The following is a 21,818-nucleotide window of genomic DNA, read 5'->3' as shown; positions in this document are numbered from 1 at the left end:
TCTTTGTAACATAACGTGAAATCACTTTTCATAATATTTAACTAAGGTTTTTTTCCCCCCCAGATATTTTATCTTGCCAGCAATTTAAAATAAAAGAAACTATAAAATTATATTCCTTGTTGTATTTTACTGTACTTTGAAGTATCTTATTTAAGCAGAACATGAAAAAATTCCTAGTTCATTTCATTCTACTTTTAATTTCAAAAGATAAGTGCTCCGAATGTGTCTAAAAGGACTATAGTACTATATACAAGTTAACATTTTGTTTCAATCACATGAAAATAGGAAAGTCAAATTAGCACAGATCTTGAAACACCTGATGCCTTGAATAAAAACATTTAATTCCCACTAAAATTGAAAGGACTGCTACATCTGAGAAAAATCAGCTTGCAATATTATCACAGAAGCCACATAAAAGCACAACTATAACTTTTGAGTCTACACTGAAAAAAATGTATCATTTAGAGAAGCAGGAAAAAGCAACGCGATACTTATGAATCTTAAATTTTGTTTGATGTTTTGGGTCTCTTTTTTAAGTTATACTTTTGGGGAAGACAAATAGTCTGAATATAAAGAGAAGTAAGATGCAAATGTATAGTTGTTATGGCAACAGCAAACACTAGCATGGTGTTAGTCTACGCATAATAAGCAATAAATTTATCATTACTTTGACCACAGACCATTCAAACTCAAAGTATGCCTGCTGCTCCATCATTATAGGCCTCCTGCAGGCCTCATTCGATCCACGTTAGAGTATCAGTGCTTTGCTGAATTCAGCTCTTAGAACTGCATTTAATCAGTCTGTGGTCACTCTCTAGTTTGTACGTATTTATATTTAAGCCTTAACAGGACAGCTGTAGGCATAGCTGTGGGTATTTAGGTTTCACAGAACTAACCTACTTGTATTTACTATCTTTACGCCCTACTAAAATCTCTGCAAGAAAAAGAATATATAATTTATTTAACAATAAACTGAAGAGGCCATAAACCCAAGTATATTCCAGTTTTGAAAGTCCCTTTATCTCACAATATTTAGCTTTTTTATTCAAATGCTTAAAATCACATAATCATTATAATCTACTTCTTAAGCCAGGTAAAGCGAAGAGACAATGCGGTTAGTCCTGAGGGAAGACTAAATGCAACATACTTCTTCCAGCATCCAAAAAGAAAGCACAGTAACAAACTAGAATAAAGCAGGGTGAGACCTAAGACATTTAAAGCCCAAGATTACATGGAAACCCACATACACAGAAGTTACCAGATGACCATCCCTCTCTTATCACAAGCTTTCTTGATTCAGTCACCATGCCACCATCACTCTTCCATTATGAAAACTCCGAGACCTTCTGTACAGAAAAGCATACCTATTCTATCAAATTTAGTTTCCAAAACACCCCCACCCCTGTGCCTCTCCAGTCTAAATGTACTACACTTTGCTACTTGAAAAGTCACATACACAGCATTCAAAACAGGCTGAATTTGAAAAGCTGAGCTTAAACAACTATCTCCATTATCTGAAGGATCAATGCTTCCCATTGCTTCAAATACTAAAGCTGATCATCTTCAGTTGGTATTTGCTCTAGATGTGTTCTGTCTTGAAAAAAAAAAAAATCCTTTTTTTGTTTAAAATTAATCCAGAATTACCAAGTGTGGAGAATATTCCCATCTCCAGCATGTCACTTTGTCAAATGTGGTAAGCCTGATGTAACCCTACAAAATGACTATATATAAAAGATACATATAATAGTAAACAATTCTTTTTCTTGGTCACTAATGTTTCAATTAAGTTACGGCTAAATTCCCTGTCTTTTTAGAAGTACTTTTTCCTCTCTCTCTAATAAGAGTCTTGCTCATCTTGTCCTTTTCTTGCCTCTTTTTGTTTAACCTGAGGACAAAGAGGAACACAGAACTGCAAGTACAAACATGGGCTTCTATTAACTAAAATCGAAGAACATTGTGAAACAGCTATGTTTTCTACATGTTTGAAAAAAGCACACTATGTAACATTCTAAACTATTCTAACAACTGTTACTGCTATTCCCGTGCTTCTGATCACATTCTATAGACTTTTCTCCCTACACCTGCATTCTCTACACTTTCCTTTCTCACATTAACAACTTTTGAACAAGTTACTCATGGCTATTTTATGCTGACGTACCGTCAGCTGGAAGGGCATAGCCAGGAACAGGAGTAACACAGAAACCCAATGCATGATCGGTGGCATCAAGCAGCCTCTGATAAACTGATAAAAGAGTCTATGAATGTATTTACATATATTAATTTCCTGTAGGAATTTTTGAAAATTTAAGTGAGCAGATGCTTTGGAAGTTCTCTGGCTAATAACAAAGACCCAATTTACATTACGAAAGCTATCTTTCACTGAGGTAATGCTGACTGCTTTCTTACAATGTTAAGAGCCACTTTTTAATGCTATATGAAACTATAATAAACATCAGATCCGATTAAGCACCTGTAGCTTGTTTACTAAATCAGTATAAAAAAAATTGTTCACGTACTGCCTGTAAGCAATTCTAAAACCAGTTAAAAGTTCAAATTAATGTGGAATTTGGTTAAGCTTTCTTCAGAGACAAAGTAATTATATATTATCTCTTTCAATTAGTAAAAAACATGTTTATATTAAAGGTAAGCTCTTGTTCAAATTTCCAAGATGTTGGGCAATAGATCAACATGGAAACACATTAAAAATAGAAGTATTTAATACAATAGGAAAGAGAACCTGGAAATTTTCTTTAAAGTATTGTTTGTTCAAAATATGATCTCTCAAAACATTCAAGCTTCAGTTGCAGTATCCCACACGCATTACACAGACGCACACCCACACACAAAGATATAGGCCCTTCTTTAAAGGGCATTAATTACTATGGCAACTACTGTCACTGACTTAGGCAGCTTCATTTATTTTACCATTACTCGTATACCCCTAGAAACACCAGAACCCCATGACATTTGCAAATACAGTTCATAATACTATTTTATCCTGCTTTATCCAATAATTATTTGAAATAAATTTTTTTGAAAATAAAGTAATATGCATCTTAAACGAAATGAGTATACAAGACAGATTTTGTCATACAAACATAATGAAGATTTGTGCCCAAACTTTTAAGTAATTCACAGTAATTTCAGAAAGCTGAAATATATAAACTCTAAAAATATATGAATGCATGCCTCACTGTCCTTCTGTATCCAACACTGTCTGAAAATGTTAGTGTGCAACATATTCAGAAACAGACACCACCTCCAATTATTTTTTGTATCATCTATCTGGCTTCCAAACCACTGATAAACAGGTATTCAAATGCAGTAAGACTGATACACAGAATCACAAGCAAGAGCTTGTTTCTGTGTTTTCACACACTTTAATCTCTCTACACTACTAATTTAGTATTACAATTTATCACAAAATACTCAAAAGATTTAATAAAAGAACCCCACTGGGGAAAAAAGAAAAATTCAGGCTCCAAAGTACTAGTGTAACCGTTGCCCATGCAGCCTTCCAGCACTTAGAATGTACGACACAATAGATATATATATACACACAAATTTACATACCATCCTACTGAACCTCTGCCCTGTTCAGTTCACAGAACAATTAAGAAACAGTTATTCAGTATTTCATATTTTTTGCTCAGTCTATGACCCTACTTTTTCTCTTTCCAATATTCACCTCTTTCTCCAAATGAACAGAATTACTGAAGTGTCCCTTTCACAGCACTCAGTGTTACAGGAACTGATTTAATATTTTAAAATATCCCATGAGATGTTGTTTTCAGATAGGAAGCTGAGGCATACAGAGATTCATGAAGTTATACAGCTCCCAGTCATTTTACATGCTCATTTCAATGCCTTTTTTTTTTTAATTCTTCGCATTTTATGATAGATTAAAAGCAAAGCTTCTGTTGAGTTGTTTGTGGACTCAGGTGCTCAGCAACCCCTCTAGTCAGGCCTTAAGATCTTAGGCCTCAAGAAAGTAAAAGGGAATGAGTAATTGCTGGCTCACTGTGAAAAGTTTGGTTTAGGAGCTCGTCTCATGCCATTTAGGAAGCTTGTCACAAAGCAAAGGAGGAGTTCAGTTCTCCTGAGCAGCATTAAACAGCTTTAATGTTGAATCTGTACTTTCGTCTTTCTGCAGATTCCTGTTACTTTCATTACACACCTTCCAACTACATTGGTAGGTCAGGCAGAGCAATACATAGTACTGGCATCTTATCATGTAATTCCAGAACATTTCTATTCTGTAAGAACTGAAACAGAAGTTGTAAAGGGGAAAAAAGGGAAAAAAAGCATACAACTGCAGAGAGAGAGAAAAAAAATTAGCAAGACTTGATAAACTTTAGTTTCTTTGCCCTTTAGTTTCTTTGCCCTTTGTAGACTATGCTGCACTTAGTCTGCACAGGCTTTTCTGCTCAGTTCCTCTAAGCTTGGTCCCAGCAGTCCTACCTCAGGCTCCTTGTCTCAGACCTCTTCTCTCTGTCTCTTCTGTTTGCCCCATTTCCATGATTCAGGACTCTCGGCTGAACATCCTTGCTAAGCCTGACATAATCTTTTCTTCTAAATTGCTCTCTTACCTCCACTCTACCTGATAGTCCCAATTCCTATCTCCCTCTCATTTTTTTTTACCCAATCTGCACTTAATCATCCCCAGCAGTTCCACTAGCCAGCCTCTCTATCCATCCTTGACTCAGGTGCTAGTTCCCCGCAGATACCCATATCCCCTCCTTAAATTACCCCCATGATGTCCTCTGCCAGTTCTCCTGGTCCAAGCTCTTCCTCTCTTCCTTAACCCTTTGCTCAGCCCTTCCTCCTCCTCAATTAATGCACCCTTTTTTCACCTGCCTTCATTTTCTTCTCCACTTCTAGATTCCTTCACTTGTAAATCACCAGCTCAGCAAAGTATTATTTCCCTCATCCTGGTCACACTATTGTTCTTTAGGTATTCAAATAGACATTAGGTACATTTGCTCTTTTGGCCTCCCTTTTCTACCCTGCTTGGGTGACAACAGATCCTCAAAAGCACAGGAGAGAGAAAGGCTTCCCCTCTTCCTTTCAACATCTAGTCTGACCAATTACTGAGCCCTGAAATTTGTACTGCAACACGCTCACTCTGCAAAGAAAGCACGTATGCAGTATGGTCACGCTGACATCAAAGAGATGCTCTGGAAGTCTGAGATATTTTAGCAGCTAAAGACACAGCTATTTCTACCCACATAAATTGGTATTTTTCAGAGGGTCTGCTAATCTGCATGAAGTTTCATAGCTCTCCATAGAGAAAATAAAATAAATACAGAAGATAAAACCCATCCTCTTTACAGATTTCCAGACCTAACTCCAAATTATAAATATTAGAGCATTCCATATAAAATGTCCCAAGAATTTAGTGAGGCAGAATAATTTTACTAGGCTTTTTCTCAGTAACAGTTGAGCTATTCTGAGTATCTTCCTAAAAACTATTTCAGTCTGAGGAAGACATCCTGCATAGAAAGGACTGAAAGGACGTTTCTGTCTGAACAGGAAGAGTTGCATGCACTGAAGAGTGCTTATTTTCAATGGAGAGCAGAGACATTCACACACAGAACAACTAGCTCTTTTTCAGTGACATTTACTTTGGAGCAGTAAGAGACACCTAAGAACTTGTGTTTCCATTAGTTCATCTGCTTTGTTATAATGTTTGGGTTAAAATACAAGTTATTGCAGTTTAACTTACCGGACATTTTCTGGTCTCAATTTATCCAGTACCATCTCTATTAAATCAGGCCTGAATTCTTCAAGCAAATACTCAGCAGCCAATACTTCTTCTATAGGATAATACTAAAAAACAAAGCCCAGAAACACGTAAGTGAATTAAACAAAAACTAAGCATGAAAAAACTACTGTTTTGTAAAGGAAATAAAAGTACGCTTATGGTCACTAAATCTGTATTACCTTGGTAATTTCAAATTAGAAGTGCACAGATGTCTTAAAATCTTTCTCTTGAAACTAAGCAGGACTGAGTAGTACTTTAACTATGCAATCATACTTCTCCTATATTAGGTAATTTTATGTATTGCATATTACCACTCTTTTCTCTTGCAATATTATGACTCAATATAAAAAGTCACCCACCTTTAAATATTGTTTTGAAGCAACTGAAGTAAAAATAACATGGTAAATGCTGACCCCTGGAGGATATTTTTAAAGATAAAAGAACACCAAGTACTCACTAGAGTGCATTTCGGAAAGACAAAACATAACAAAGGGAAAAAAAAAAAAAAAAGAAAAAGAAAAAACCCAAACCCAAATAACTAAACCCCATCCAAAACCCACCCCACTAAGTTTTTTAGGATTCTCTCAGAATTCAATTTTTATTTACAGTAATTTAAAGGAAAGTACATTTCAATTATCTAAAAGCATGATACAAATTTATACAACTTTAATTCTAACATTTTTTATTTAGGATCAAACTGAAAAAATCTCAGTACATCACAATTTAAGACGAAAAAGTTAAAATTACTCTGAAAATGACTAGTGTGGAAACAGGAAAACTTTGTTGATAAACATCTGTTACCAACGAAAAATACCAGGTAAGCTAAGCACTGAGTACTTACAGTTTGCCATACAGGTGTACTTTTTTTGACCAGAATTATTGTAAAATGGCCTTCTGAATTACATACATTACAGAAAAAACTACAGTGGAATGGCTTCCAGAACACAGAGTAACTCGCACAAAGGATTTTGGAAAAGAGAAAGGGTCAGGGGGTGTGTGGAGACAAAGGATAATGAACCAAACCTGTGTTATAAAAAATTCAAATGTGAATGCTAAAAATCCAGAATTTGAAAGGTCTTGTTCCAAAAGATTCATCGTACACTGAAGAATGCTATTTAACTACATGCTATAGTTAAGCAGAGTAAGCAACTTGAAGGGGAGATTTAAGTAGTCTATGCACTTCTAATCTGAAATTACCAAGGCAATACAGATTTTGTGACTTTATTTCCTTTACAAACACAGACCACAGCCTGCCCACTGACTGGAACTGAACATAAAATTTATTTCATTACTTTGCTATTTTTGTATTGCTTGAGCAGGATGGTTGGACAAGATGACCGCCTGAGGTCCAGTCCAACCTCAACCATTCTGATTCTGTGATTACTTTTCAGCAAGGTCAGAGCATAATGTAACTAAAATAAAACAGACTAAAACAATCTGCATATAACAATCAGATTAAAATGAAATTTTAAAAATTATACAATAGAGACAAAACAAAACTAAAGAAAAAAGGGTACTGCAAATGAGGGAACAACTAATTGGAAAACGTCAAACCTACACATGACAAATACGAAATAGAATGACAGCAAGACCTTAGTGGTGACTCCTTACACCAGCACAAATGTGCTTTAAAGATGAACATCTGTTTTGTTGAATAAAAAGGTTGTTTAAATCCTTTTGGTAAATACGTAACTATTTAGGACATTACATTTACTCATGCTAACTTATAAACAGGTTCCTCTCCAAGTTATGAAAAACAGCTAGTATTCGTAAGCACATGAGATCACCGAACAACAGTTCTAGCTTGGTTAATTCAAAGCACAAACTTAGTATGACTCAGAGGCAATAAAGAGCACCAGAAAAGTTATTTTTCTGTTAGTGTTTAAGCAACTAACAGCAAAATCAGAATTACCATTCATCCTGCAAAGCACAGCAGAAGAAAAGCAGTGGGGAAAAAAAAAGGCCTGAATCAATAGTCCGCTCTTTGGAACACTGCTGGCAACTTCCTGGCCTGATTTTTGGGGACAGCAATTGTAATCAGGCATGATCCAACAAATACAGACCACTGAAAGACTGTTTCAGAAGTCCATTTCTTAAGGAGATTTTATGCATTTGACAGAACAAAAGCAAGAGAGCATCCAAAACAGGAGCTCCTTTAAATATCCATTTAAATGTTCTCAGTTAAGTCTAACGCTTTTTATTAAACAGAAAGACAATTCTAAAATTAAAGATCATTAGTTTAGACTTTACAAATTAAAGGTGTAGGAGCATTAAAGGAAATTCCTGCAAAGAAACCAAAAATGCCTCTGAGTAGATGTAGACATTAGATGTGCGACAGAGAATGGCTGCAATGTATAGAAGTTGCATGAATTTCACTAGACAAAAAAACCCCACCTACATCTTCCCTTACTGCAAAATGAGGGAACTGAATTTTGCAGGAAGTATAAAGACTAAGTATGAGCTACATGATGATTCTTTCAGTAACCACATTAGTAGAGTCAAACATTTCTAAGTTCTAAGTCTTCATACGAACATTTCTGCTTGCTGCAGTATTTCAACATTGTTAACTATGGAAGCACTGAGAAACACAGTGCTCATGTTTATGATAAAATATTATTCCTCTACTATTTTCCCTAGAGAACATTTAGGTATCAGGTAGACACAGAATGGCAAGGTACATATGTCTTAAGAAACACTGAAACAGATCAAATAGCAACTCCAGCTACTGTAAAATCAGTTCTACCAAGTGAAAGCAGTAGGGAGCGAAGGAAATGTGACTTACGGACTGCTAACACTAAGATCTATGCAGCATATTAGCTTCAAGCTCAAGAAGGGCAAAGGACCTTCACAATACCTGTATTTATTAAAAGCATAATCAAACATGTTGCTAAATGATTCCTATATTTAAAACAAACGAACAAAATCCACACACTTACATGCAGCATTCCTCCAAGCTTTGATGTATAACCTCGTGGTCGTTCTTTATCTTTAAATCTGAATGCCACAGCATTTAGATCCTAGGAAACAACATAGCAAGGGTTGAAAAGCATATATTAAAGACTATTTCAAGAACAATTATTGGGCACTTAATTCCTTTTTATAACATGAGAAAAGGAAGGAGTATTGTTGTATCAATTTATAGTAGTTAGACAGGTACCCAACACAAGTTTTCAGTAATATTAAAGTTGCACAAAACTCACAAGCAATTCTGGATAGTCTCACAATATGAAGTGTTACACAAGTCCTGTTCACAGTAAAAAAAAAAAAAAAAAAAAAAAAATCTGTCCTGTAGCTCATATATTTACATTTCCTGATAATTTGAGAACACACCAACTTTGATACAACCAATGCATAGTGTTTCAGTGCAATGCTTGGTGTGTGTTAATGAACTAAAGCCTTTCCTTCTTCCTTTTTGTTCAGCTAGCCAGAAGGTAAGTTTAGAGAGAGAAAAAGTGTGTTTCTTTCTGCTCTTAGCCACAGAAACAGAACACATCATTCTTAGAATACAACGGCAAGGGTGAATTAAAGAGCTCTACTATAAAGCCAATAACAAGGACGGTCTATCCTTCTGTGAAATCATGCAGAGAGTCTTGTTAATTCAACAGTTCAGCTGAAAATAAACTCAAAAGCAGATTCTTTTCAAACTAGTTTGCCAGCTCTTCTGACTCACCTCAAAGCCTCAAGAGTGCTGGGGCGGATATAAGAGGAGCAAGGGAAAGACACAGGAATGAGATAGCAGGATGGAACTACCTCTTTCTTTTTCAAATCTTGTATTTGCTCACAATGACAGTGAAACAATTCCACTGAGGCTTTAGTAGAGGGTAAAGAGACTTCTTTTACAGGTATACAGTGTCAAAACGCAAGGAACACATCTGCAGAATTCCTAGAGACTCAACAGTTTTCACCAAATAAAGCTATGACGGAAAAAGAAATCTTTACCCAAGTACATGTAGTGAACCAATGAGACCACATATAAAAAACCCTCTGTTTTTATTTCACACTGTTGCTGAGGAGTGCAGTACTATTTAGTTCTAATTGGATACTTTACATTTTTACTCTGTGCACACAGAACCATACGTTTATAAGAAGCATGAACACTTCAGCAAAAACTGAAGTGTACAGCCAAAGTACTCCATGAAAAGTTTTAGTTCACCTCTCAAAAAGGTGAGAGAATAAACAGCAGATTAAATGTCCTATTGCCTTTACAATCTCAACTATACAATCTGACACATGAAAGAAGAAAGGAGTAGAATAACAGCCATTTGAATTTCCAATTCAGTGTTACCCCTCACAGCAAATGCTTCCCCTCCTCCACCTTCAGTGAAGACTAAGGAAGGTTATGCAAATCCTTGTGGACAGAGTAAGATACTTCTCTCTCCACCTCCATTGTATCATCATAAAATGTCACAGCTCTAGAAGAACATTTCACATCTACATGAAGACAATATATTCTGAATGTACTTGCCATTTGTGCCATGTTGCACCTTTAAAATGAATAAACTTAATAACCATGCAATTATTAAAGGCCCTTTCCACAGCCAAGGAATCTCTTTCTGCTTATATTCTAAAAATTTGCAAAAATACAACCACCACATGTTTCAAGTACCAATCATTGTACCTTGCACTCTTGGAAAACCCATTCTTGAGGTCCTTCTGTACGTAGTTTTTGAATATATTGGAACATGTGCAAAATAATATCTTCAACGTGCACTGTAAAGAAAAAATACTTAATAACTAATTCATTCAGTTCTGCACAAAGAAAAAGTTCTGCTGACAAATATGTAAGGTTTTATTTTTAATTACACCCTGATACATCAAGATATTTAAGTACATTTGCAATCCCACTGGCAAAGTTAAAACATGTTTTTCTCAGACATGAATTTAAAATAAGTGTTTAGGTCCCCAGCTAATTCTGAGAACTGCATTGATCATGTCTTATGATAAGATACTGATTTATAATAAATATAATTTAACTCAGGTCTAAATAGTGTAAGTAGCACACAAAGGTATTAACAGCTTTTCTTTTAAAGAAATTTACTTTAAAATACTTAGTGAAATTAATATAACCTCAAATAAGAAGGTTTCTTATGTTAGATGAAGTGTGTTAACATGCTGAGAGGATCTAAACACAGAAGAATAACCAGTTAGTTAAAATAAATTGGCTTTCAAGCCATAAACACAATTAGTATCTTTGGATACAAACATAAACCCATCAGATCAGGAATAACATGGATGGCAGACAGTGCTTCACTTACAAAGTCCTTCCTCTGTCAAGTCCACGTTAATGATGAAAAACATGAAACCTCTAGCACCTTCCTTCTGTCCTCCAACAAGAGTATTTACCCATCCTATGAAAACAAGAAGAAAATATATTACATAAACAGATCTGTAACAATTTATGCTACGTTTTGTACGCTTCAGCAACATTACTTCTTCCTTTTTTTTTTTTTCTTACATTTTGACTACTTTACATGTTTCTCCTTCTCTTCCTCATTGCCTGTAGCAACAGTGCAAGTTAAACATAACACAAGTCAGACCTATCTGATTTTGTGCTCAGTGATATGACAAACTCAAGATCATTTGATTACTGGGAATTTATTTCTGCTTGGAACACAGTAATATAAAGAAAAATAGCAGAAGATAACACTCTTGCAGTCTTCCAGGCATTAAGGGACCTGACAACAGTCTCTAAGTCAGTGACAGAACACAGACAAGATCATTATGTCAAAGTCCATGTAACTCTCTGAACAGGGGTAGATAAAGGGGTGTGCAAGAAATAACAGCTTTGGTAGTTAGAGTGCCTATTATTTATTTATTTTTACCCACCACAGAAACAAAAATAAAGCACAAAATTACTTTTAACTCAAATTACTCAGTCAAGGGCTTTAAATTTAACATACAGAGGTCAATTTCAAGTGAAATGTAGCTAAGCTTTAAAAAATTGTTTAATAAACTACTTTTTGATTCTTTACCTTCAAGGGACTTACCTTTGGCTTTAAGCTCCGATAAAAGACTCCCCGGGCCTTCATGCCCAATCAGATGACCAAGGTAATGGCCAGGGTTTGATTTATAGTACTTCTGAAGGTCTGGTATAGGAAACGTGACATAAAGATTTCTAATGTCCTTAATAGGTACCACTTTGTAAAGTTGCTGAGGGGGGAAATAAACAAGGAGATCCATAAACAAAAAGAAACTCATTATTTTATTCATCTCAGGAGGACATATCATGTTCCCTTCACACACATATTTTATTACAAACCTATCAGCAAAATCTCAAAAGTAAAGATACGTAAAACTTAGGGCAACACTTCAGCCCTTCACGACACAAACAAAAAGAGCATTAGTTATCTCTCAGTTGCTTACAGCTGCAACCAAAGGTACAACTTTTACTATAAACTATACAGAACTATAACTAGACTCAGCATGAAAAGGTGGGTAGAAAATTAAGAAAGAAATATGGAACTTCAAAGGGACATTGATACAAAAGTAGTGAAGTGCACAATGTATTAGTGTAATACAAAAAATATCATTTAAGGTGTACACTGCTGATGGAATATATATCTCTATATACATACCCGGAGATGTTCTTCTTGGAAAGGATGTTCAGGAAACTCTGGTATAGGGACATTTTTATTCTCTACTTCTGAAAATAACTTTACCACTAAGCAAGTCAGCTCATCCAACGATTCTAGAATAAAGAAACAGTAGAAAAAGCATAATCATTATTTGAAGATTCTGGCAAATTCAGATTTTGCATTATTCTTTGGGGGACACATGAATTATACAGAAAAGCAGTTTTAATAGTATGATGACTATTAATTTCAGAAAGGAAATCTACATTAATCTTAAGTTTTGAACTATAATGTGCTATAAGCACCACACTTAATATAGAAAGGCCTCAACCATGATAAAAATACATCTTGTAACCAGAAAAAACATCTTTAAATTTTACTGATGAATCTAAGCTGGAACTGAAGAAAAGACACATCAGATATTGAACATTTACAAAAATAAACATTCCACAAAAAGCTTAAGGGACATGGAATTACAGCTGCAAAGTTTCCAGAGTGAAACTGTCTTTGCCACAACCTGTATTTTCTTCAGCCTCAGATCACCTCCAGTACTTCATGTACACTGTGAGCCAGGGTCATCTGCCCTCAGTGACCTAAAATTTCACACACATCTGTGACCTGTTTAACCAATTCTACTTTTACATCCATTCTAGTTTCAGACTGTGACTCCAGTACTCTCCAAAAACAAGAGGAAGACCATTTGGGGAAAGAATTTGATGTTGTGCATGAATTCACCTAAACTGACCTATACTGTTTCTGTTGAAATACTGCCTTCAAAATAGCTATCTGCGTAAAGAAATGCATTTTGGAGCGCTTCTCAAAGTGAGAATAAGATAAGAAAGACTCATCCGTCAAGTTTTTTAGCACACGCCTTTCAAGGGTGGGCGTTGAAGAAACAACTGGGCGTTTCTTGGATGCCTCAAAGTACAACCTTAATCCTTGGAAGATTTCAAAAAGCAGTCACCTTGTTAGTCAACACAATTCCAGTTAGATTTAGAAAGCAGAATCTTTCCTGCCTAACATATGTGTGCTCCTACACTACACTGAGAAAACTGTGCAGGGAAAAAAAAAACAACAATGCAAACCAAGATGGGTCACTGCACAATAAAACTAATAGAAATTACATGCGGTTCACAAAAAGACCACTATTTTTTATCCATGTCAGCAAAATACACATTCATTTAAGCTTTACAAGTACAGTGAGGGTTTTCTTTAAGACAGATTTCCAGTTGCCAGGGTGATTCTTACTGAAAAAGTTTCCATTGAAAAGTCTGTATGTGAACTGCTGTACTAAAGCTGTTCTATGATTAATCAGAGAATTTGGCTTTGATTAGATAAAAACAATTAATTGGATTTCATTACTTAATTTTAGAAAACTGTTGAATATATATTACTAATTACTACAAAAATCATATTCCGATTCCCCCACCACTTTTTATGACATGTTTTTATTTCTTTTACATACGTATATGAAGTGGTGGGAAAAATCAGATAACTACTCGGCTGCACATAGCTTTAGACATCCATTTATTTCAGAATGTAGAAGAGCAGAGAGATCATGGGGGACTTTCAGTGTGCAACTCAACATATTTTCATGTTACAGAAATTCTAACTATTTATGTATTTATTAGCACTACTGCTACATTGATAGCCAAGTGTTTCAGCAAAGAATTTATGGAATAACGCTAACAAGGTTTTCTTTCTGCAGTTTGCTTTTTATGGGTGAAGCTCCCTGAAAAGCAAAAAGAAAAGCCAGGAAGAATGTGGAACTTGTAAATTTTCAAATTTGATGCTAGAGGCAAGCCCTCAAATAGCCAAATCAGTCATTAATATAAAGCCTTCTGGAAAACAATTGCATAATTCTCCTGCTTGAACAAATAACAGAGTGAGAAGTATGTGTCCTTTCAGGGAAAATAAGATGCAACTTTTGTCCAAATAGCACTTCGCTATTACACTAACAACTACTTAATTAAATATAACAAATAAGGGTAGTTGTATGGCATTTTGTATAGAAGCAGACTAACAAAAAGCCCAAGAGTTACCTTTGAAAAATTTATTTATAAGATTGAAATGAAAAATCCCAAGATTTTTCTAAGTATTGAACTATTTACAAGGGCAACTCACACAAAGAATTCTACTGTGGAAAATTACTAGTAAACCCACCTAAATTCAGGTTTTTAACAAGAATAATTTTTGTATATTGTAGTAAAAAAAATACGCATGTGCAAACTGCAGAAACATTTGCAAGGTAACAGATTTTAAGACTATTTTGTACATTTTATTGATATTTGAAATGCAGATCTTGCCTGTCCTGGAATGTTGCCTGAACCATGAAGAACTAGTTGGAGAAAAAAAGATGCCTGGAAACCTTGCAAACAGAATTGTTAAATGAGGAAAACGATTTTAATTCAATTGTTTTAAACTCTGATCAATATCTATTTACCTTCAATTAATAAACAAGTATTTTTAAAGAAAATAAAACTTTTTTTTAAATTTTGCACAGCTAAAAAAAAGCAGAATGAAAAAAACAGAAGGGGGAAGCACCTCTTAAGTAGCAATAAAAATAAATTCACAATATTAAAAAATATTTACAAGCTATCTTCATCAACATTACAGCATTTACTTGCAAAAAGTTTCCACTACTATCAGGAGAATAAGCAAGGCATTTTCACACATGACATACATTAAGCCCTGATGGTATTACCTACATACCTACTAGTAACATGTCTGATACCCCAACCTTTAAAAAGAAAAAAAAAAAAAAAAAAATCTAATACATTCTACTGTTCAGCTTGCAACAGTGAAAAAAAACTTCCACCGTATTCTAATCAATATGTGATGTCACAGCAGGTGACATACAATAATAAACTGAACTGAAAGGAATTAGGGCACCTGGAACTGATTCAGTAGTGAGTATATGCACAAAACTTGGATTCAGTTAAGAAGTATAATCTTCCCTGTGTTTGCCCACCTTAAAAAATTACAAGAAAAAATGATTCATATATATGCTATAATTGAAATTAAACAGGTATATTTTGTTAATCAACTTCATACTCAGCATCCTGTAAACAGATAGTTGTAAATGAAGATTTCACTTTGCTGATTAATTTTATTCCATTCATACCATCTGAGCATTACTGTAAAACACCATACAAATACCAGTCTGCCAGCATATTTTCAAAAAGCAAACTGTTTTCAACACACTGTTATTAAGCTTTTCGCAAACCTGTGTAAAATATCATCTTGACTGTGGACGATTTTAAGCAGTTGGAACCTCTGTTAATTTAATTCAGCAGTAAACTGAAGTAAAGGGTTTTTATCTAAATGTTAGGTCAGGTTTATCCTTTGATAATACAGAGATTTTTGTAGTGGAAGTGTAAGTCTAAAATAGGAGAACAGTATCAAAAGCCCTCCCAACATCTGAAACTAGACAGATGTCAGTCTTCGTAAGACAAACATACAACAACAGCAACTGGTGACTTGACAATGGATTTAAAATTTTCAGCTTATTTTTTTTCTATTTTAAGCTTATAAACACAAATTTATACACTGTAAGTTACTTTGGAGACTTCACTAAACATAAGATTACATTTGGTCAGTCTGTAAAAGTTCTACTGTTTTCCCTCCTGTAGATTTTCAGACATTTGCATACGCTTCATTAAATACATTTAAAGTCTTAGCCAACCAACAGAGCAGCACTCACCTCTTCCTAAGACACAAATAGCCATTAAATTTGATGAGTAGTAAGTAGAATGAAACTTCAATAGCTCTTGTCTTACATCTATTCCTTCTTTGGTTGGTCTAGTTTCCAGAGTGAATTTGTTCCCTGTAACATAAAAAACCCCAACCAGTTAACAATACTTGATGTTTCTGAATTTACAATTAAAAAATAAAAATATAAATTAATAAATCTGCTTTCCTCCAGATGGATAGTAACTGTAAAAATAATTACTATGCACAGTAAACTGGATCAATACTGTCTCAGCTTATCAGAGATAATAAATACTTACAATCTGCACATTCCTAAAGAAAACTGAGGATGTTTTAGTCTTCCAAATTAACTTTTTTATTTTGAATGGATTATTTCAAAGCAATGCAAGTAAGGCCAGGCTCTAATTCAGAAGAAGAAACAGGTTTTTCTTTGGCACATTTGGAGTAGGTTTTACTCCCATATACACACTCTTTTCATAGGCATCACTGTGTGAAATTATTTGTGGCATTGTGAATTAAGTTAAATAACTATTTACCAATTTACAGACTTGATTTGTAAATTGCAACTGTTCAGCTTCTGCTTCACAAATAGCTGAGCTGTTGCTGCAGTAGAGGAACAGGACTAGAGAGGGAGAGAACTACGACCACAACTCTCCCTGAATAAGCCCATAAGCAGAAGATACCAAACTTTCTCCATTAAGTTACCCTCCTGTTAAGTAGTGCAACCTTTACATCAGCATCAAGCTTTCAATAATTTACTCTATGGACATACTCCACATTTATAGTCAAAGCAGAACTCATGCTTAGTAAAGGTAAGAATTGAACCAACAGAAAAATTAAGAGTCTAAGAACAACACGCTGGATTTTAATCAACTCCACTTCCCATTGCTACACGGACACACAAAATGGTCAACAGAATCTACAGACCAGAACTGCAAACTAATACTTTATCTGTTGACATTGAAACAATTAACTTCTTGAAGCCACAACCACACCAGGTACAAAAGAGAGCAAGGGATGAGGAGGAAGGGTAAGGCAAGAACATGGAATCATAGAACCATTTAGGTTGGAAAAGACCTTTAAGATCATCAAGTCCAGCCATTAACCTAACACTGCCATCCCACCACTAAACCACGTCCCTAAGCACCTCGTCTACTCGTCTTTTAAATACCTCCAGGGATGGGGACTCAACCACTTCCCTGGGCAGCCCATTCCAGTGCCCGACAACCCTTTCTGTGAAGAAATTTATCCAAGTATCTAACCTAAACATTTAGCATAAACATGTAGCAGAAAAGCTGACTTGTGTGTTTATAGGAAAAACAGCAAGAAAGAGAGAAAAGACTGGGAAAGCATGCCTGCTGTGCATATATGCCCACTGCACAAATACCACAATCACACATATAAGTTAATACAAATCAATGAGGCAGAATTAGCTACATAAATAATAGACATTTTTTGTCTAATATTGCCCAGATTTTGGTCATTAGATACAAGTCAAATTACAACTGCAATGGTCAACAAATCATCATAGAGAGGCTGCCTGAAACAATATATTGCTTTAATTCTCAAAGTCCATATGTGAGTAAAAGCAAGGATTCTTAATGACACCTAAAAAGGATAATTAAGGTATTACATTTAAAATATTTTGTCTGTATTCATCTGAAGACAAATGAAATGCAGAAGTTTTAGATAACCTACTGTGTTTATTCTCACCGAATCAATACACAGGTTAAAATAAAATAAAATAAAAGCTAAAGCTTTACTTCAGTAACTATGCTGTTAAAGTACTGGAGTACATTAAGAGGCAACCTTCAGGAGACACCTTGTAGCTGTAGGACAATGGACACTAGACGGTGCAGAAGTGCCTGGGAAAGTACTTAACGCTGTTGAGGGTACTGATGGAGAATTGCCATCACCACATGCATTAATTCAGGGAGATGGGTGAGGGGTATCCAGGGACAAAACGCACATCCTAACAAGAAAACTGGAAGATTAAGGTGTGTTTGGTTCTCTGGACAGACAAAGAGTAATAGAAGGCTTGCTGGCAAACAGGCTGCACAGCAACGAGGAGTGACCTGAAGCATCAAATGGTGTCATTCCTGTATTCTGCTAGACTAACATCTCAGCTGGTCAAAAGGAAACAATAAGAAGGATGCAGACTGCAATTGTCATTAGAACGGCATCACAATTGTCATCTCTTTGGGTAAATAAAACCCATCAAAACTGGTCTCTACTGCAAAGTCAGATCTACGGGAAGGCTATGTGCTATAATTTAATTTCAGAATCAAAGCCTAATCTAAGAAGAGGTGATTATGACTACTGTTACTGAATTTCAACACATTTTGGGTATTCCCCCCATTAAAACATTTCAGTTGTGTCAGCTATAAAACTTTAAATTGTAGAAAACTATTTCTGCAACTTCCACTTATGTTTTCTGAGCGCTATATAAAAATTTAATAATCTCTTCCGTAGCAGAGATTACAGAATGTACTTTGGATGCTTGCCTGCCTGTTAATACGTAGTTTCCAAGACTTTCTTTTCAAATTTACCTCTTTGGAGAATGCAGTTATAGTTTTCCTGTTTCAGACCGTCTCTCCATTGGTAAACAGAGCAATGGTAAACATGCTCTTGTAGCAGCTGACTACCAGCACCTCAACTATGCCCTCCATCAACAAGTGCAAAAACATTCTTCTCTTTCTTGAGAAGAAACCTGTCCTTAAAGCCCATTATCTGCCCTCCCATCATCCTACTGTACCAAATATTTGCATCAACTATTCATCCGGCAAACTGACCCAGCCACAAAACACATTAACGCGCAAGGATTAAACAGTGCAGTGAATTAATAGCCCTGTTACTTTGAGAATTTCAAAAATAAATACATGTAGAAACTAACTTCTATGAAAAAAAAAAAAATTTAAACTTGGGCCAAAGCATCAAACATTTGTGGTTTTGACCATAACTATGGTATTTTACTTTAGTGCTTTTTAAATTGAGGCTTTGGGATGTTTACTTTATATTCTTACTCACTAATTTTCACATTACTTTGCTGATCTTTCTGATTCAACCTAGCCACCAGCATCTAGTCCTAATGCAACACTAGTTAACAAATAGAGGATGCAGCTAACAACAATTTAAACAGAGTTCAATCACTTTATTATGCACAAAGACTTAACAGTACCAAATTATGACAAATCCAGTAAATGGAAAACAGCATTCACTGCAGTAATCATCAGAATCATAAAGGATGCTTCATCACTGTACTGCAAGTCTTGGATCGCTCCCTCTCCTATGTTTTCGTCTAGCTCTGGTCTATGATGTGGAAAATGTGAAAAAGCACCATAATAAACATGTATGGAAAGGAAGAAAAGGCAATTGTTTCAGTCTGTCTTTAACAATTTTATATAAACAGTAATTGTATGTATGTTACACAGAACTCCAATGGATGGATAATTATATTCTGACAAACCTGTTCCAAATTTACTGAAGGGATGATTGGGGTTTCCAGTAGCTTTCTCCAACTGAAACAACCTCCAGGCATCATTCATCAGATTCTTCTCATGCTCAGAATCAACAGCATTCACTTCCCTGTCTTTGCAGCTTTCATCAAACAAAGGGCACAGGAAAAACTGGGCAAATCTAAACACAAAAATTTTAATTCAAGTCAAGCGTATTGTATGTAAATGGTAACAGAAAAGTATGAAGCTTGGTACCTCCTGAGAACAGCTGAATATATTATTTTTTTAATGCAGAACTTATAAATTCTCTATCAGTTTTGACACTGATTCACTATATTTCTGAATTTCTTTATCTATAAATGCAGATAACAACATATTCATGGTATAAAGTACTATGAAGATCAGGGACCTTGCATCATAATTCATACACTGAAAATTTCTACTGATTTGAAGTTTAGCTGCAAGAGGCTCTTATTCTCGCAAATCAAATCTGTCTTGTCAGACGTCCAGGGAAAATCCAAAGGGAAAATCCACTCTACCTCACTGCCTACACAGCTTTCAATTTCTGTCCCCTCCAACAAAGGGCAGAGACTTCAGTGAGTTCTGTTTACTAAAGGCATCCTAATGTATCTCTAGACTTCATCTTTCTTTTGCTATCAATGAAATAAGGATTCTATGGGAAGCATAGCATTTGATTACACAGTCAGGGTATTTGCACAATGCATAAGTTCGTAATCATATTGTGTGCCCCGCATATCCAAAAATATTCAGTGTAATATTCAGCGTAAACACAACCATTGAAATTCTGCCTCAGTAAAGAACTCTGCTAGCTGAAAAAAATCTGAGCAAAACTTTTGAAATGAAAAATATCTGGTGTCTTAACAAATGATAGCACTCTCAACCCTTTCTTTAATATCATAATGATAAAACTATCAAAAAAGTTTTACGTTATTTCAAATAGCACCTATATAACAAAAAAGTAAGTAGGAAAAAATGTGTTTACCTGTCTAGTGCACCTTCTAGATGTTCATGTGAGACATCGAAGTAATAATTGGTATGTTCTCCACTCGTGAAAGCATTTGAGCTCCCGGCATGCTCGCTAAGAAATTGGCTATACTCATTCTCTTTTGGATATTTCTTGGTTCCCAGGAACAGCATATGCTCACAAAAATGACTAAGCCCAGCAATGTTGGGGGGATCTGACAAGGATCCTGCAGGAGGAAAAATTTCATGTAACCATTCACAAAAAGTAAAACGTTAAGTCTTTTAAAGTGCTTTGTATTAAAATATGTTGCCTCAGGCAATTATATCAATTCTGTGGATGTAAGTAGACACTTGTGCAGCTATAGTCAACTAAACTCAATCTTAAAAAAAAATTTAGAATGAGTAACTGAACCAATTAGCGTCTCAAATTGCCTCTCCAAAACAGCCTGCATTGCCTTGTAGAGACAATTTTTCAATTGAAGTCCATGACTCATAATCTGTAAAGACTTAGCAGATCACAATGTTCTGACTTCTATACCTTGACTTTAATAACTGCACTGTGTTAAAAGGCAGCAATTGCCAACCACAATTAAGGAGGTATTTATCCTGTGGTTTATAGGACGAGTGATAACCTGTAATTGCCTGAACACAAGCAGCTACTGATGGCCAGCTAGTAGGTGTGAAGGCAGAGAGATTAAAAGATAATAATGACGTGCAAGAATAGAAGCCAGAAACGTGGAAATTTGAGTCTGGCAGTTCTGCTTTGGCGTGTACACCGATGTGCAATGGGAGAGTAGAGATGAAGGCAACAGATACATCTTCTCCAGTACATGTGCAGGAACTGGATGCTGCAGTTGGCTGTTACTGTCATAGTACCTAACAAAACCACATTTGAGGTCCTTTGAACTAGATAATGATTTGTGACAGCCATCTCCATAATAAAAAAGGGTTTTCAAAGTTACTCTAGTACTGCTGTCCTAATACCAACAGCAGCAAGAGCTCCCAACTACAAACGTAGCAAGAGAATGCTTAGGTAATAAGTAAGGATGCTTAAGTTATGTGTGTGCGCATCATACTTTCCAAGCATCTGAGAAACACCTCAGATATAAGAAAAGGCTTCCATTATTTCAAAGAGTCAAAGTAATTGCCTTCCCCTTCTATTTCCAGTATTTCTGTTTGCACACTTAAGCATCACAGGAGTTAGGGAGTGCCTCTCCAACTCCTCCAGCACTACAGCATTTTCTCACCTCTACACATCAACAACTTAACATGGTAAAAAAAAAAAAAAAAAAAAAAAACTGACGGGAAAGGGGGGGGTTGTTAAAAAAATTA

The 21,818-nt window shown here is 35.4% G+C and overlaps 1 protein-coding gene across 2 annotated transcripts in view; it reads right to left on the bottom strand.

Annotated features, from left to right (window-relative positions):
* The window catches only part of IDE (insulin degrading enzyme), a 67,340-nt gene that overhangs the window by 35,454 nt on the left and 10,068 nt on the right, over positions 1–21,818 (bottom strand). For both annotated transcript variants that reach the window (XM_035897310.1, XM_035897309.1), the window contains exons 3-11: positions 20,506–20,713; positions 19,514–19,683; positions 16,040–16,162; positions 12,340–12,452; positions 11,752–11,914; positions 11,020–11,112; positions 10,383–10,474; positions 8,701–8,781; positions 5,726–5,829 (exon numbers count right to left, since the gene is read on the bottom strand). In XM_035897310.1, coding sequence (XP_035753203.1) covers positions 5,726–5,829; positions 8,701–8,781; positions 10,383–10,474; positions 11,020–11,112; positions 11,752–11,914; positions 12,340–12,452; positions 16,040–16,162; positions 19,514–19,683; positions 20,506–20,713 — 1,147 coding nt within the window. The remainder of the gene's footprint in view (positions 1–5,725; positions 5,830–8,700; positions 8,782–10,382; positions 10,475–11,019; positions 11,113–11,751; positions 11,915–12,339; positions 12,453–16,039; positions 16,163–19,513; positions 19,684–20,505; positions 20,714–21,818) is intronic.

The sequence above is a fragment of the Egretta garzetta genome, unplaced genomic scaffold (genome assembly GCF_000687185.1).
Source record: "Egretta garzetta isolate BGI_Z169 unplaced genomic scaffold, ASM68718v1 scaffold56, whole genome shotgun sequence".
Lineage (NCBI taxonomy): Eukaryota > Metazoa > Chordata > Aves > Pelecaniformes > Ardeidae > Egretta > Egretta garzetta.
The sequence above is the reverse complement of the archived record's forward strand: the minus strand, read 5'-3'. Positions and strand labels throughout refer to the sequence as shown.